At 41.0% G+C, this 17,883-nt stretch overlaps 1 protein-coding gene across 18 annotated transcripts in view; it reads left to right on the forward strand.

Annotated features, from left to right (window-relative positions):
• ISA3 (isoamylase 3) overlaps positions 1-17,883 on the forward strand; it is a 75,463-nt gene that overhangs the window by 37,650 nt on the left and 19,930 nt on the right. For all 18 annotated transcript variants that reach the window (XR_016099752.1, XM_088947268.1, XM_088947278.1 and 15 more), the window contains one exon: positions 7,257-7,357. Coding sequence is in view for 17 of the 18 variants with exons in the window: in XM_088947268.1 (XP_088803394.1) it covers positions 7,257-7,357 (101 nt within the window). In the remaining variant the exon portion in view is untranslated. The remainder of the gene's footprint in view (positions 1-7,256; positions 7,358-17,883) is intronic.

Raw genomic sequence — 17,883 nt, forward strand, 5'->3', positions numbered from 1 at the left:
TAGATTTTGTGATTTTGGTGGTTAACTGATCATTTAAGTATTTGGGTCTGTCTCTAGGAGGCAACTCAAATTCTTCATCATTTTGGAACTTTACCTTGGGGAGATTCTCTAAGAAATAGGGTACTTGGAAGGAAAATAAAATGTCTCTAGGGTAGAATTATTCTATTCAAATCGACTTTTGCCAAATTACCTATCCACTAGTTTCAGCTTTTAAAATCCTTACATTAGTCACAACAAGGATTGAGAAAACAATTACTATGTATGTAGGAACCAGGGGACTCCAAAAGGGACTACTTGATTAATTGGAAGACTGTGCAAGAGCAAAGAGAAAGAAAATTAGGTTTGGGCAGTGGAATTTAGGTAAGAAACTCCTCTCTTTTAGGTAAATGACTGTAGAGGTTCCTATATGATCCTGACAAGCTATGCGTTATTAAAAGCGTCCATTGGAGTGATGACCCATTGGTTGGAATTCAAGTTTAAATTCTAGAGCAGTGCTAGTCCTTCGGAAGTGATTCATTGCTTCCTACTTTTTTTTTGCAATATTTCAAGTATGATGTCTTATTGGGTAACAAAACAAAATTGTGGAAGACCTTTGGTGGGGGGAGATACCTTTCAAGGACAAGTTTCCTTCCGTCTACCCTAGCCCTTTGTACAAATTAACCTGTCTCCTCTGAAGCCGTTTTTTATCCTTGTCCTTCTTGACTTTTTGGATGATCTTTCCCTTGATTTTTCCAATTGCGTTAGTAGGATTTGGTTTCTTTACTCTTCAGGCTCTTTTTCTTGTGCTTCCTACTTGAAAGCCATCTCTTGGGATTCTTCATTTCTAGTTGGGTTGTCCTGTTAGTGACATATGACAAGAACTGGTGCCGCCTAACATTGGAACTTTTTGGTGGTGGGGGGGGGGGGTATTGGACTTTGTCACCTTATGTTCGCCTTTTTGTAGAGCAAATGGTAAAAACATTTCCACCTAATAATAACCTGTTAATTTTTCAGAATTTGGTTGAAAAGGGATCAAGTTGGTAGTTCATGGGAATGCAGTCATACGTTTAGGTAGATCAAGAAGCTAGCCTTGGAGTTTGTACAAGCTATAAATGGGCACCATGATCAGCCAATGTCATAGAAGATGAATTCATAAAACAAAGGGTAAAAAAAAATTGGATATATTGGGGTTTAATTTTCTGAGAAAACCAGAGTAATTTACGTGCTGTAGTGCTTATAGTGCTTATAGTGGCAGGGATAAGACCAGAGAATTTGTCTCGATCGATCGAAGTCTTTTCCAATGGCACTTGGCATCATGTTTGGCTGGCTTCAGGAGCTGAAGCGTCGCTCCGGGGGAGACGGACGAAGGTTGAAGAAGGTGATGGGGTGGCAGGCCGGAGAACACTTGGCTCTCAGGGAGTGGAGAACAAGTTTGTCGCGCATGCAAACCGGATTTCAAGTCTTCCTTTTAAAGAGATTAAATCAAAATTTTTTGAACGAAATAACTGGAAAGGTGGGCCGGCTCTCCTATGCTGACGTGGCTGAGGAAGGAATAGATCGGTTGCCATCACCCGAGCTGCTTGGTCTGAACCGGCAGGAGGGAACAAACTTTGTGATGGACCGGGCAGCTTACAAAATGACCCACGTGACAACTTAAGTGGTCACGTGGGTCGGGGAAGTGAGAGGGAGATCATGGAGGCTTTCTCCCGTCTATCATCGTCCCAAAAGGGGACGTTCGAACAGGGGAGACCACAGGGGCGGAAACAAGGTGGAGAAAGCCACCAAAGCTCTCTGAAATGGGTCTAACGGAAGGACCTAGAAAGGATTTCAGATCATAGTGCTGCAGATTGTCCAAATCCACGGTACACAAGGAACCGAATGGAAGAGAGAGAAAAGGAAGACGAAGGTTGGGTTGATTGCAGTTCGGATGAAGACACAAGTGAGGAGATTTCAGATGAGGAGTCTAGCCTAGGAAGTGTGGGTGATGAAAGATGTTATACAGAGGAAGACAGGGAGGCTCTAAACTTGGAGATAATGTTTCAAGAAGATAGGCTGGAAGAGGAAAAAACGACTATGAAGGGTCGGACGGACAAAACAGAAACTATTGATAAGGCGGAGCAGTTATAGAAAGGGGGAACTGGAAGTCTATCCCTAGGAATGGAGAAACCCTTACCAGGTTTTAACTCAGAGCAAGATGTTCAGAAGGGAATAACTCAAGTCGGCCTAAAACTAAACAGAGATACACCGCAGAGGGGTGACAAATTGGGTGAGGGAAGAGGTCCTTGTGTGATCCAAGTGACGGGAATGCTTTCTCACCAAACCGGAGAGACAGATAGCTCCCAAAACCCAATACAGGGATTGACAACTAACTGTCCTAATCTGCTTCCTCCTCTGAACCCACAGATGAACTCAGGTAACTCCTTAAACCCTGTCAATTCAGTTTTTGTTACTGATGAGTGCTTTGTGTCTCTTGTTCCAAATTCCCTTCCCATCCTAGAGTCGGAGGCCCATGTACAAGTTGCCATAATGAGTTTACTGGAGAAGAAGAAAGGGGAGGCATTAGAAAAGGAAATGTGCAGGAACAAAAAGATTTGGGAAATCATTGAAAGAATAATGGGTGAATTTGAAAAGAATGAACTGCAGAGGGAGGATATGGATAAAAAGGAAGAGGAAAGCAGCGGAGAGAGAGGGCAAAGGATTGAGGAGATGAATAGGAGAGGAGATCCTGGAAAAATGGAGAAAGGGGACAATAGTGAAAAAGACTCTGTAGCAGAATTTGTAAGCAGGTTCGGGTGTACACTGAAGGACCCAAATGATTTAAAAGTCTTTTTACAAAAAAAGGAGGAAAATAAGACAAGAAAGAGGAAATTGAGAGATTGAAAAGGGATGTTGAGGGGGATAAGAAGTTTGGGGTGAAGGGGGATAGGAGAAAAAGGGTCAAATAAGCTTCAGCTGTAGTAAGGGTCGAGCGTTTTGGTTGAAATGAGAATTTTGAGCTGGAATGTAAGGGGGGTGGGGAATGCAAGGAAAAAAGCAACGGTCAGAGAAGTGATTAAAAAGTTTAACCCAGATGTGGTGTTATTTCAGGAGTCTAAAAGAATGGATTTTGACAGTAGATGGGCAAGGAGTGTATGGAGGTCTAGGGGGATTAAGTAGGCAACAACTCCTTCTTGGGGATCCTCAAGAGGGATAGTAAGATTATGGAAGGAAGATGTGATGGTAGGATTGGAGGAATTAATAGGCGACCACTCAACTTCATTGAAATTTAGGCAGGTGGAAGATGGATTTGAATGGGTTCTAACAAATGTTTACGGCCCCAATGATTACAAGTAGAGGAATATGTTGTGGGGAGAGCTGAGTGATATAAGGGGCTTGTGGGAAGGACCTTGGTGTGTGGGAGGGGATTTCAATGTAGTCAGGTTCACAAAGGAAACCAACAACCCTAGATAGAGAGTGACTACAAGTATGAGAAATTTCAACTTCTTTGTGAATGCCTTTGGGCTTAAAGAAACCCCACTAGCGAACAATAGGTTCACTTGGTCCAACTTCCAGTCAAGCCCGATTTGCTCTAAATTGGACAGGTCTTGTTCTTAACAGATTGGGAAGAGAATTGGGCTAATGTAAACTCTAGGGCTTTACCTAGACTTACCTCAAACCATTGGCCCATAGTTTTGTGTAAGGAAGATATGAGAGGTGAGGGTCCTGCCCCATTCAAATTTGAGAATATGTGGTTGCTTCATTCGGGATTCACCAAGAAAGTCAAAGAATGGTGGGTGCTATGCAACCCCACAGTAAATTGGGAAGGTATGAGATTCCACAAGAAGCTCCAATCCTTGAAATCTCAAATAAAGGAATGGAACTTATTGGAGTTTGGAAGATTGGAGGAGAGAAAGCAATTTTTGTCCGAGCAAATTGAGGAAATAGACTTGAAAGAAGAAAGGGGAGCTTTTGGAGAGGAAGACAAGGAGGCTAGATGGAGTTTATGGAAGCAATTGGAGGAGATTCTACACAAAGAAAAATTAAGTTGGAGACAGAAATCTAGGTGCAAGTGGTTAAAGGAGGGAGATAGAAATACTAGATTCTTCCATTTAGTGGCTAATGGTAGAAGGAAAAAGAACTTCATTTCAAAGCTAGAAGTGGAAGGAACAATTATTTCCCAACCAACAGAGATAGCAGGGGCCTTTGTAAATCATTTCAAATCTATCTTTAGAAGCCATTGAATGAGAGGGTTTGGTTAGAGGGACTGGATTGGCCGAATATAGGGGATGAGAACAGGAATTGGTTAGAAAGGATGTTTGAATTGGAAGAAATAAAGGAGGTTGTGCTTTCAATGGATAAACAAAAGCTTCGGGTCCAGATGGTTTCACGATGGCATTTTATCAGGATTGTTGGGAAATTTTGGAAAGGGATTTAATGTTAGTCTTTGATGAATTCACAATTGAAGCATTATAGACCTGAAGTATTATAGACCGATAAGCTTGGTGAACAGCTGGATCCGGAGTTTCACGATGGCATTCCATTTTATTGCTTTGGTCCCAAAGAAGAGAGGGGATTCACAATTGAAGGATTATAGGCCGGTAAGCTTGGTGAAAAACTTATATAAAATAATCACAAAAGTGTTGACTCTTAGGATTAAGAGAGTTATCCCTACTATTATTGCACCCAATCAAGCAGCTATTGTGAAGAGCAGACATATTTCTGATCAAATCTTGATTGCAAATGAGAGTTTGGAGAGTCTCAAAAAGACCAAGAAGAAGGGAGTGGTGTGTAAACTGGATCTGGAAAAGGCTTATGACTTAGTTGATTGGCCCTTTTTGTTGGAGGTTTTGGCTAACTTCGGGTTTGGGGAAAGATGGTGTAAATGGATATGGGGATTTGTTAGGAATTTCCGCTACTCAATCTTCCTTAATGGAACTGTGGTCGATTTTTTTCCCACACTGTGAGGAATTAGACAAGGAGATCCACTCTCCCCTTTCTTTTTCACTTTGATTGCAAATGTTTTAGGGAGATTAATACATAGAGCTGATTCGAGGAATTTGCTAAGAGGGTGGAGAGTTGGAAGGGAGGATATTCCACTTATGCACCTGGAGTTTGCAGATGATACCATTTTGTTCTGTGAAGGTGGAGACATTAATTGGATTAGGAACATGAAATTGACACTTTGATTAGGTCTACCCTAGCTAATCTACCTGTGTATTTCCTGTTAGTTTTTAAGATTCCCACAAAAGTCTCTAATAATCTGGAAAAAACTAATGAGAGACTTTTTTGTGGGAGCTAGGAGAGGAGAAGAGGGACAATAGGGTGGGGTGGGAGGTGGTAACTAGATGTAAGAAGCTAGGTGGTCTTGGGATTGGGAATATCGGGAAAAGAAATATGGCTTTACTAGGAAAGTGGCTTTGGAGATTTCCGTTGGAAAAAGATAGTGGCTAGCATTCATGGGCTGGAGGACAATGGCTGGGACCCTGGAATTCTAGCAAGGACTACAGGTGCTTCTCCTTGGAAAGCCATCCATGATCTTCTTCCAATCTTCTCCCTGTGGATTAGGTATGATGTGAACTCTAGCAATCTTATAAAGTTTTGGGAGCAAACTTGGGTTGAGGATTCCCCTTTGATGGACCAGTTTCCTTCTTTGTATGCCCTATCTAACTTGAAGAATGAACCCATCTCTTCTTTTCTTGTGCCTTCAAACTCCTCTTCCGGGTTTGGGTGGAATTTGGGCCTGAGAAGGGCCATTAGGGGCACAGACCTTGGGGTACTTCGAACTTGTTAACCATTCTTGAGAATGTTTCCTTGGACCCCTCTCAGGAAGATATTGGAATTTGGACCCCATCCTCCTCTAGTACTTTCTCTTGTGCTTCCTTCTTTGAGACCTTATCATAGCCTTCTGCTTCTAGTGGTCTGTCTTTCCCTGTTAAAGAGGTTTGGAGCAAGCCCGTTCCTCCTCGGGTTGGTAGTTTTTGTTGGAAAGCATTCTCGGAAAGAATTAATACAAGTGACCTGCTTCAAAAAAAGAGACCCAATTCTTGTTTATCCCCACATAGGTGTATTCTTTGTAAAGTTGAAGGGGGAAACTAGTTACCACCCATCGATTTCTTGCTTGTTTGCTAGAACTATTTGGGAATGGGTTTTCTCCCCTTTTGGGTGCAGCTGGACCCCTCCCTTGAATGTGCAAAGCCTCTTCTCTCCTTCTTACATTAGTTGGCCTTTAAAAAGAGGGAGAATTATGTGGAGATGTAAGAGGGCTGCAGTCTGCTGGTCTATCTAGGAAGAAAGAAACTCACGTACTTTCTCAGAAAAGGAGAGAACCGTTGGGAATGTAATGGAGTTGACTTAATGAGGAATTGGTTAGAGATAGCTAATTCTGCCCAGGTTAATATGGTCTCTTCTCCCTCTTGGACCTCTCCCCCACATGGATTCATGAAGTTGAATTTTGATGGAAGTAGTTTAAGGAACCTAGGGCTCTCTGGTATAGAGGGAGTGTTTAGGAATGACGAGGGGCTTATTATAGCCATGTTCTCAGGCCCTATTTGAGAAGGAGACTCTCTTAGGGTTGAGATCCTTGCGGCTCTGGAAGATGCCCAAAGAGCAAGGGAGCTGAACTTAAGAAAAGTGGTTTTTGAAGGTGACTTAGATGTGGTGGTTAGATGGCTGAAGGAAGATAACTCTGGCATCTGGAACTACAGCAATGAAAAGAAAGAATTCAAGTGGCTGACTAGGGACATTGTGGTGAAATTCAGTTGGGTAAAGAGAACTGCTAACTCACTTGCGGATGGGTTAGCCAAGCAAGGGGTGAACAGGGGATCTCTCTTTTGGGCTCATTTCTAATCTTATATTTTTGTTTTTGCTAAAATGGGGGAGTTAAGAAAGTTTACCTCCCCCCTCTTGTAATTAAAGTTCCTTATTATTAATAAATTCTGCCATCTGCCATCTGCCATTATTGATAAAAAAAAAGGAGAAACTTGTAAAAGGAAAACAGAAATGGTAGTTAGCCAAGGCTAGCTACATTATGGGGTGCTTGGCTGAAAGTAGATGTATGCCATTTTTTGTATAGATTCTAATAAAAGTTAATGTGTTACTGATAAAAAAAGTGGGGATGTGACCATGAATTTGTATACTATAACACTAATTTTGTATGTCTATAATTTGCATATTATGATGTTATTATTATAACTACAAAATGAACAATTATCTTGAACCAAAAGTACTTGTCTTTTAGGAATCTAAGTTGAATGCTTCATTAACATATCTTCATTTTCTGCTTTGGTTATATGGACCAGGCAATTGCTAAAGATGCTACTCTATCAAGGTGCAAAATAATTGCAGAACCTTGGGATTGTGGAGGTCTTTATCTTGTTGGAAAATTTCCAAATTGGGATAGGTAATTTACTTTTTCCATATTATTTGTTTTGTTGCATTAAATTATTTCAAGAAGATGGCTTAAATAAACTGACCTTTATGTCTTTTGTTTTGAGATTCTAAATTCTGATGCTGCTGGAAATATTACCCTGGTAAATGAATGTATCTTGGCAGTATATTACATTACTCAGAACATAGAAATTCTATGAAAATTAGGAATAATTAGTAAAACATCCATTGCTTGACATGCAGGTGAAGGCCATATTTCCCTTGCATATATGAACATAAATAGCAACCCTGTTGTTAGAAGTTAGAACTTATATATGGAAGAAATAGATAAAAAATAACTCCAAACCATAATAGAATCTGGCATGCTTCTTTCCTTTTTTATTTATATTAAATAGAAGTGCTAAATAATTGCAACCAGCAGTAGTATCTATGAACTACAAAACAAGTTTCAAGAAAATAAGTGTTATGATAATCAGTCCAAGAAAATTAGACTATTTTATAATCTGAAAAGGAATGAAAAAATATGAAAGGGGGATTTGATATCATGTTGGAGAGTAGGGCTTGAGTTTGACAAGGATGCAAGAAAGAGATATGCAGTATTATCGGTGTGATGAGGTGATGGCTAGTGATGTTGGCCTCTGTAGTGGATGTTATGACTAGTTGGTGCCAAGGTGCTGACTAGTCACCCAAAAGAAGATATATTTCCAAATTTAAGATATTGATCCTACCTTACAAATAAGTTTAGACTGTATGTATGCAATCAAATAGTAGACAAATTTTTGATTTCCAAACATAGTATGTTAGGCTGGATAGGTTGGGATAGGAAATTACATCCTTTGTTTTCCAAAAAGATTTTACCCTTGTTCGCGGCAACTTTTTATCATCACCACACAATTGTTTGGAATAAAATTTAAAAGAAGTCCACTTTCTTCCTTTATTTTATGCCTCTTTTTGATAATTAACAGTACTAATTCCATTCCTCATCAAGAAAAAATGGTGAGCACAAGAGTCAGACTAATGTACAAAACAGCTATAGCCTGACCAGTATTCAGGTATTGGGTATTTTAGTGATTACAATGGTGATCTTCGTCCTGGACGGCCTCAAATGAAATCAGAAGAGTAATCAATCAAGACTACAGTCAGTCTTGAATTCCAAAAGATTTCGAATTGAGAAAAGTAGAAGAAAGAGGGAGAAGAAAGCAGAAGTACAAAAGGGTTTTGAAAGGAGGGACAGATCGAATGAATCTGCCGCCGCCACTTTCTCAATATTTATAGGTTATGTTCACTAAATGTAGGAAATGGCAGAATTGCCCTTAATGCTTACATGTCAAATAAAACAAATAATAAACTGAAATAACAAGCTGTCCAAGATAACTACCAACTAACACTGACATAACTAACAAAGGTTACATGTGCTGTCATACGAACACAGTGGGGACCACAGCCGTGGGGCCCACATCAGTGTTCTCTACACTCCCCCTCAAGTTGGGAATAGATATTTGTCATTCCCAACTTGAATAGGTTTGCCTCTAACTTCTTCCTTGGAACAACCTTGGTGAGAAGACCTGCAAGCTGCATGTTGGAGGTGATATACGGGAGACACACTTCTTGTGATGAGACCCTTTCTCTGACAAAATGTCGATCAACTTCGATATGTTTAGTTCTGTCATGCTGCACCGGATTGTGAGCTATATTAATAGCCGCCTGATTATCACAATACAACATCAAGGGCTTCTCATAATCAATACCCAACTCTTCAATTAGTGATTTCAGCCACTCCGTTTGCCATTGACCTGTATTCAGCTTCGGCACTAGAGCGGGAAACAACACTTTGTTTCTTACTCCTCCAAGAGACAAGGTTACCCCCTACAGGAGCACAATATCTAGAGGTAGACCTCCTGTCATCAACACTCCCAGTCCAATCAGCATCCGTATAGACCTCCACCTTCATGTGATTATTGTTCTTGAACAATATACCTCTACCTGGGCATCTCTTCAAGTATGCTAATATTCTCTCAGCTGCAAGAAGATGAGTAGTTCTAGGGGAATGCATGTACTGGCTGACAACACTGACTGCATAACTGATATCTGGCCGTGTGAGGCAGAGATATAGGAGCTTTCCAACCAACCATTGGAACATAACTTTGTCTTCAAGAGGCTCTCCACCCTCTGCACTGATATTGTGATTCTGTTCAATGGGTGTATCGGCAGGTTTGACACCTAAATTTCCAGTTTCCACCAACAGATCTAGAACATAATTCCTTTGAGAGATAAAGATCCCCTGTTTAGATCTAGCAACCTCAATACCCAAAAAATATCGCAGTGCACCAAGATCTTTCACCTCAAACTCTTGATGAAGGAGCTGTTTGAGGGACTCAATCTCACTATTATTATTCCCTGTCACTACAATATCATTCACATATACAACAAGCAAGGTCAAAGAAGAGTTCACTCTTTTAACGAACAGTGTATGATCTGACTGGGCCTATACATGGCCGAATTTTCCAAGGGCTAGTCTGAATCTATCAAACCAAGCTCTAGGGGACTGCTTTAATCCATACAATGCCTTATTCAGTCGACAAACCTCCTTACCTGTCTCTGTATCATAGAATCCAGGGGGCAACTACATGTAGACCTCTTCCTGTAAGTCTCCATTCAAAAAGAAATTTTTAACGTCCATCTGGAACAAGGGCCAAGAGTAACTTGCTGCAAGGGCTAATAGAACTCGAATAGTGGTCATCTTGGCTACTGGGGCAAAAGTCTCCAAGTAGTCTATACCATAAGTCTGAGTAAACCCTTTTGCAACCAACCGGGCTTTGTACCTTTCAATGGAGCCATCAACATTATGTTTCACAGTAAATACCCATCTACATCCAGCTGGTTTCTTTCCTTTGGGTAGGTCAACTAGCTCCCAAGTATTATTTTTCAAAAGGGCATCCATTTCAACTTTCATTGCATCTTTCCACTCTGGAACTGATAAGGCTTCTTGCACTATTCTAGGGATAAGAATATCGACAATGGAAGTGAGAAAGGACCTGTAAGAGGGAGACATGCGATCATAGGATAGAAACTAGGAAATACAGTGAGTTGTGGATGTGGTGCAACGCCGTTTCCCTTTATGGACCGCAATAGGGAGGTCAAGGTCATCAGAAGGCGGAGAAGTAGCAATAGTGGAAGGTATCTCAATGGGCCTTGGAATTGTAGTACCTGGATCTGGATCCGCAAAAGGAACTGGGCTGGCTTGGACTGTTGATGACCGAGATCAACCTGCCTGCATCGCCTGTGATAGACTTTCAACTCCTGATCCCTCTGACAACCCTGACCATCACAGCCTTCATCACTCAATGGAATGGGTAAAGGAACAACCTCAGATGAGTTAACCCCACTCTCACTGCGCTCCCCCTGAGGAAAAAGACCCAAATTCTCACTACTCTCCCCCTGAGGAGAAACCCTAGGATAACCGAGAATCTCCTCCCTGAAACATGATCATAGTAGCAATAGCCCTTTTAAGTTTGTGCATAACCGAGAAAAATGCATTTGGAGGTCTTAGGGTCAAATTTGGAATGATGAGGTCCGAGAAGCTGAACAAAATAGGTACAACCAAAGGTTTTAAGAGGAACAATAAACAACTCCTCGTCTAGGTATAGAAGGGTAGACAGAGGCTTCATATCAAGAACCCATGAAGGAACCCGATTAATGAGATACACTGCCGTGAGGATAGCATCACCCCATAAACGGATAGGCACATTGGAGGTAAACATAATGCTTCTAGTCACCTCCAAAATGTGCCTATTCTTCCTCTCGGCAACCCCATTCTGCTGTGGTGTATGAGGACAACTACTCTGGTGAATAACCCCATGATCGAGTAGATAAGAGGCCAGTGGCTTGGCAAAGTATTCTTTGGCATTATCAGATTGGAGGACTTTGATTTTGACCCCAAACTGGGTCAAAATCATCTGATGAAAGTTTTGGGTCAGAGTGGGAACCTCATCTCGAGAACGAATAAGGTAGACCCAAGAAAAATGGGTATAGTCATCAACAAAAACAGAAAATATCTGTACCCACCCATAGAAGGGATGTGATACGTCTCCCAAACTTCAGTATGCACAATATCAAAAGAATTACCACTTCTTTTATTACTCAAGGAATAAGTTGTTCTACAATGTTTGGCAAGCTCACAACTCTCACATCTCAAATTTGACATCTAAACAGACTCAAATAAAGTAGGAAACAGACTCTTCAAAGACCGAAAAGATAAATGACCTAACTGATTATGCCAGAGCATAACCGGACTCACAGACTGAGAAACAAAAGACTTCTTATTCACGAGCTCTTTCCAATGAGAACTCTCTCCAAGCAGATAGATCCCATTCGTCTCACGACCAGTCCCAATCACCTTCCTCGTCTCCAAGTCCTGAAAAACACATCGGTCAGGGAAAAATGTTATTGAACAGTTCTGATGTTTTGTAATACTACTGACTGAAAGCAAATTAGTATCAAGTTTAGGAACATGCAATATTGAGGATAAAGAGATAGTATCAGATAACTTGATGCCACCCTTTCCAGAAATGGGAACAAGAGAGCCTTCAACAATGGATACTTTATCTCTATCAAAAGATAAGTGATAAGTAGTGAACAGTGATGGCAAGCTAGTCATATGGTCAGATGCACTTGAGTCTATTACCCAACAATGTTCAATGTTACCTGGAGCTGAAGCATGGTAAGTTGAGGCTCGAGTACCTGAATTAGCAAATGCTGATGTGGCTGGGGCTGATGGTGACTGAGATGATTGAGTTGAATTCCAACATCCTTTTCCAACTGTATTAGGGCAGCCCGAACAGTAGCTAAGGTATCTAGGGGCGTGCCTTTTATGCTCGACGAGGATGCAGAATCAGTATTCACAGCCATATGAGCATTACCCCTTTTATTCCTCAATTTTGCTGGGACTAAATGAGGGTGCAACTTCCGACATGTATCTTTCGCATGCTTGGGTTCTTGCAATGTTCACATACTAGACCCCGTTTATCTTTCTTCTTCATGTCCCTTCCAACATGTATCAGCTGTGGGGAAGGGCTGATGTTGCATCATAACCTTTCTTCTAGTTTCTTCACTATGCACCAGGGAGTAGGCTTGAGATAGGGTCACACTGTCTTTTGTCAGTATCTGCTGTCTCACAATGTCATAATCTGAATTCAGGCCAGCTAGAAATTCAAACACCCTATTGGTCTCGACTTGCTTTCTATGGGTTTGTGCATCTTTTGGACTTTCCCACTCAAGAGTCTCTAGATGATCAATTTCATGCCACAGAGATTTCAAAGTAGAGAAATAAACAGATACTGGTTTCTCTCCTTGTTTATGGTTATTCACCTCACACTTCAGTTCATAGGCTCTAGCAACATTAAGGGGTTGGGAGTAGGTCTCTTCCATGACATCCCATATCTCTTTGGCCGTCTTTGCCCACAAGTAATTTCGGCTGATATGTGGCTGCATAGAGTTGCACAGCCATGCCATAACCAAGTAGTTCTCCTAAACCCACTTGATATACATTGGGTCCTCCTTGGAAGGTTCTTTCACATCTCCCAATAGGTAGCTAAGTTTTCCCCTTCCTCCAATAGCCATCATGGCTGATTGGGCCCATTCCGAGTAATTGGATCCGTCAAATCTCACAGGTGTAATATGAAATGCAGTCTCAGACATACTACCAGAACTGCTGTTCCCAAAAACACCTTCTCCCTGATTTTTGAACTCCATTCTTGGTTAAGAATCAGTAGTTAAGAACTATTAGGGTTACTGCAATAGAAAACAGCACTTAAACAACTGATTACAATCAGAAATCTGTATGAAATCAGTTCAGATCTGATCTGAAACCAATCGGCAATCAGAATATAAGCAGTCCAATAACAGTTCTCACCCCCAAAACAGGCTCGGAAGCCAAAACAGGTCTGAAAACCACTTAGAAAGCAATCTGTAATGCTGAAGCAGAATTAGGGTTTTAATCGTAGGGTTAGGAAAACTTTGTGAGAACATAAACAGTGCTCAGCCGCACCTTCCAAAAGAATTCACAGTCAAGTCTAGTCGTAGGGTTAATGACAAACCCTAAAAAACTGATTACCTCTGAGAAAAAAATAGGAGAGTTCGGCCGCTCCTCCTAGATAGGTCCAACCTATCTTGACTGACAGCAATCTCAAGGGAAAAATGAAGACCTACCTAGAAAACTTTGATAGCTACCTTCAATCATGGCCTAAACCCTAACCTTCTCTGATTCTTCCTGATTACCAAAACACTCTCCAAGCCTCTACAAGTCTTCGGACAGCTGCTAAACTTTTCTAGTAACCTCCAAGAATCAGCCAACAAACAGTCCTTTGTAAGCTTCCAGCCCTAGACAGTTCTCATGTGGTTGGCTGGACTAGACTCACATGAGAAACCCTAGATAGGCTCTGATACCAAGTAGGCGGTCAAGACTACAGTCAGTCTTGAATTCCAAAAGATTTCGGATTGAGAAAAGTAGAAGAAAGAGGGAGAAGAAAGGAGAAGAAAGTAGAAGTACACAAGTGTTTTGAAAGGAGGGACAAATCGAATGAATCTGCCGCCGCCACTCTCTCAATATTTATAGGTTATGTTCACTGAATGTAGGAAGGGCAGAATTGCCCTTAATGCTTACATGGCAAATAAAACAAATAATGAACTGAAATAACAAGCTGTCTAAGATAAATACCAACTAACACTGACATAACTAACAAAGGTTACATGTGCTGTCATACGAACACAGTGGGGACCACAGCCATGGGGCCCACATCAGTGTTCTCTACAAGAAGAAACCCCTGGTTTGGATAAACTGTTGGCAGCTACATTAGCACTTCATGGGACCCATTTGAATGAACAGTTCATTTGTCTTCCCAATGAGTTGATCTCTCTAACAATGAATCTGAAGACCAATGGGACTTCCTTTCCTTTATTTTATGCCTTTTTTTATCCTATATACCATCAACCACAACCCTGTTTCATCACAGTTACTTAAAGCAACAGCAATACAACATGCATGTAAAGTGTTGAGATATTCAAGTGTTTCTATAGGGGTATTTTTGTCATTCATTAATCAGGTTTTTTTGGTGAGTATTCATTTATCAGGTCATTTTGTAATTACTTTATTTATTATAAAGCCTAATGAAATGACATCAGTCCCAAGTTTTCTCCTTCAAATCACTTAAGAACCACTCTAATACTAACTTCTTGATATTAGAGCACAAATACCCTTCACTAATTGGAATCATCACCAACTGTTGACTTTAACAGCATGTATGGTGGCCACACCATCTACAGTAGAAAACCTCAAATCCTGGTCAAGCTTGGTTTTATAATAATTTTGATGTAAGTTTCAAGTGGGTTTGAAACTGTTATGGTAATTTTGTGGAATTTTTTATGAAAAAAAATTGGAAATATAGTTCCAATGTTTTTTTTTTTTTTGATTTATGAGTTCAACTCGGGGACTTTTTATAATGATGTTTGCTTGTGCAGAGAGATTGGGCCAAATGGGCCTTAGTTTGGTGGCTGAATGGGCCTTGCTTTAGTTCAGTTATTTATTGTTTTATTTCTGCTGTAATGCTGTAACGGGCCCTTTTTTTTTGATAAATGAGTAATGTAGAGAACACTGATGTGGGCCCCACAGCTGTGGTCCCACTCTGTTCGTAGGGTAGAATGTATCTAGTCATAGCTGATGGTCAATCTGTTATTCTGTTATTCTAGTTGTTATTTACTTTTCAGTTTTATATTGTTGTGTTATGATGTAAACACCAAGGGCAGATGTGTCCTTTCATGTAACTAGCATAACATGTAAATATTAAAGTGAAGTGGCGGCGGCATAACATTGAGATTCTATCCTTCCTTTCAAAGCCTGTGTTCTACTGCTCTCTCACTATTTTTTTCCTCTTTCTTCTTCACTTTCTCTTCTTTTCGAACCTGAAGTTTCTTAGTGATCAAGACTGATAGCAGTCTTGAACACCTACATGGTATCAGAGCCAAGTTAGGGTTTCTCATGTGAGTCTAATACCATCCGACCACATGAGAATCTCCTAGGACTGGAAGCTGAAAAGGAGGAGTTTGCAGACTGATTCTTGGAGATCGCCAGAAGTGCTAGCAACTGTTGGAAGCTTGTTAGGGTTGCAGAGTATTGGTGGTCAGGAAGGATCAGAGAAGACTAGGGTTCAGGTAACCTTAGAAGGCAGCAAACAATTTTTCCTTGTAAGTTATTTATTTTCTAAGAGAAGTTCTATCAGAGAAGATAGGTTGGTCCTATTTGGAGAGGGAGGCCGAACCATTCTAGGGTTTTCTCTTCGATTCACTAGGGTTTTACAGCAAACCCTACTGTTGGGCTGAACTGTTTCAACTTTGTTTCTCTCTGCTCTAGGGTTTGAAAGTGATCTTGCGGCAAGCCCTAGTGTTAGACTGAACCTTGCGATCTACCTAGAGCTGTCCTCAAGTTTATTGTTAGCATTGATCAGATTCTAGGGTTTCTTATTAACCCTACTGCAAGTCTATCTATACGGTACTGATTGGATTGTGCAGCTGAATTGTTCACTTTAAGGACTGATTAAAACCCTAACTCTGCCAAGCATATCAGACCTACTTCTAAGCTGTTTTTCAGTCTTTTGGGGTTTTCGAACTCTCTTAAGGGGTTAGAGTTCTACGGACAGCTACTATTGCGTTGGCTAGTTGGTTTCAGATCAGAGTTATCCCAGTTTTGTGCACAGACACTGTGAATACAGATCAGGCCTATACTGTTTTTTGATTGTGATTGGTAGTCCAAGTGCTGTCTTGAGACTTGACAGAAATGGAGTTTAAAAATCAGACAGAAGGCAGCTTTGGGAACATCAATTATGGTAGTGTTTCTGAGATGGGTGGTCAGATTACAACCGTAAAGTTTGATGGATCAAACTATTTAGAATGGGCCCAATCAGCCGTGATGGCTATTGGGGGAAGAGGTAAATTAGGGTACCTCTTGGGAGATATGAAAGAACCCCCCAAGGGAGACCCGACATATACCAAGTGGATCCAAGAAAACTACTTGGTTATGGCATGGTTGTGTAATTCTATGCAGCCTCATATTAGCCGAAATTACTTGTGGGCAAAGACAACTAAGGAGATATGGGATGTTATGAAAGAAACATATTCCCAACCCCTTAATGTTGCTAGAGAATATGAATTGAAATGTGAAGTGAAAAATCTTAAACAAGAGAGAGACCGGTTTCAGTATATTTCTCTACCTTGTAGTCCCTGTGGCGTGCGATTGATCACTTAGAGACTCTTGAGTGGAAGAGTCCCAAAGATGCACAAATATATAGAAAGCAGGTTGATACAAACCAGGTATTTGAGTTTCTAGCAGGCCTAAATTCAGAGTATGATATTGTGCGGCAACAGATTTTGATTAGAGACAGTGTGACTTTCTCTCAGGCATTTCATTCGTACACAGTGAAGAGAATAGAAGGAAAGTTATGATGCAACCTCAGCCCCCCACACCAGCCTTTGTAGCGGTCACACCCAAATCAGGGGGTGATTCAGAGAAGGACAGGAGGAAGGAAGACAAGAAGGATATGGTATGTGAACATTGTAAGAAGCCCAAACATACAAAAGAAACATGTTGGAAACTGCATCCTCACTTGGTTCCTGCGAAGTTGAGAAGCGAGAAGGGCACTGCTCACGTGGTCGTGAACACTGATTCAGCATCCTCATCTGGTACAAAAGGAACATTTTTAGAGACTTTAGCTGCAGTTCGGGCTGCCCTAATACAATTAGAAAAGGAAGTTGGAAATTTAGCTCAGCCACCGCAGTCACCATCAGCCCCTGCCATATCTGCCTTCGCATATTCAGGTACTCGAGCTTCAGCCTACCATGCCTCAACTCCAGGTACTACTGAACCTTGTTGGGTAATAGATTCAGGTGCATCCGATCACATGACTAGCTTGCCTTCACTGTTTACCACTTACCATTTGTCTTCTGGTAGGGATAAAGTATCTATTGCTGATGGCTCCCTGGTTCCTATTTCTGGGAAGGGTGACATCAAGTTATCAGATACTATCTCCTTGTCATCTGTCTTGCATGTTCCTAAGCTTGATACTAACATTCTTTCAGTCAGTAGTATTACCAAGCATATGAACTGCTCAGTAACCTTCTTCCCTGACCGATGTGTTTTTCAAGACTTGGAGACGAAGAATGTGATTGGGACTGGCCGTGAGACGAATGGGATCTATCTGCTCGGGGAGAGGTTCCGTCAGGAAGAGTCAGTAGAGAAGATGTCTTTTGTTTCTCAGAGTGTGAGTCCAGTTATGCTTTGGCATAACCGGTTAGGTCATTTGTCCTTTTGGTCTCTAAAGAGTCTATTTCTAGCTTTATTTGAGTCTATTGAGTTGTCTCAGTTGCTTTGTGAAAGTTGTGAGTTTGTTAAGCATTGCAGAAAGCCTTATTTATTGAGTAATAAAAGGAGTAATAATTTTTTTTTGATATTGTGCATATTGACGTTTGGGGGCCCTTATCACATCCCTTCCA

This window comes from Nelumbo lutea, chromosome 5 (assembly GCF_056320005.1).
Source record: "Nelumbo lutea isolate HS-2025 chromosome 5, American lotus-T2T, whole genome shotgun sequence".
Lineage (NCBI taxonomy): Eukaryota > Viridiplantae > Streptophyta > Magnoliopsida > Proteales > Nelumbonaceae > Nelumbo > Nelumbo lutea.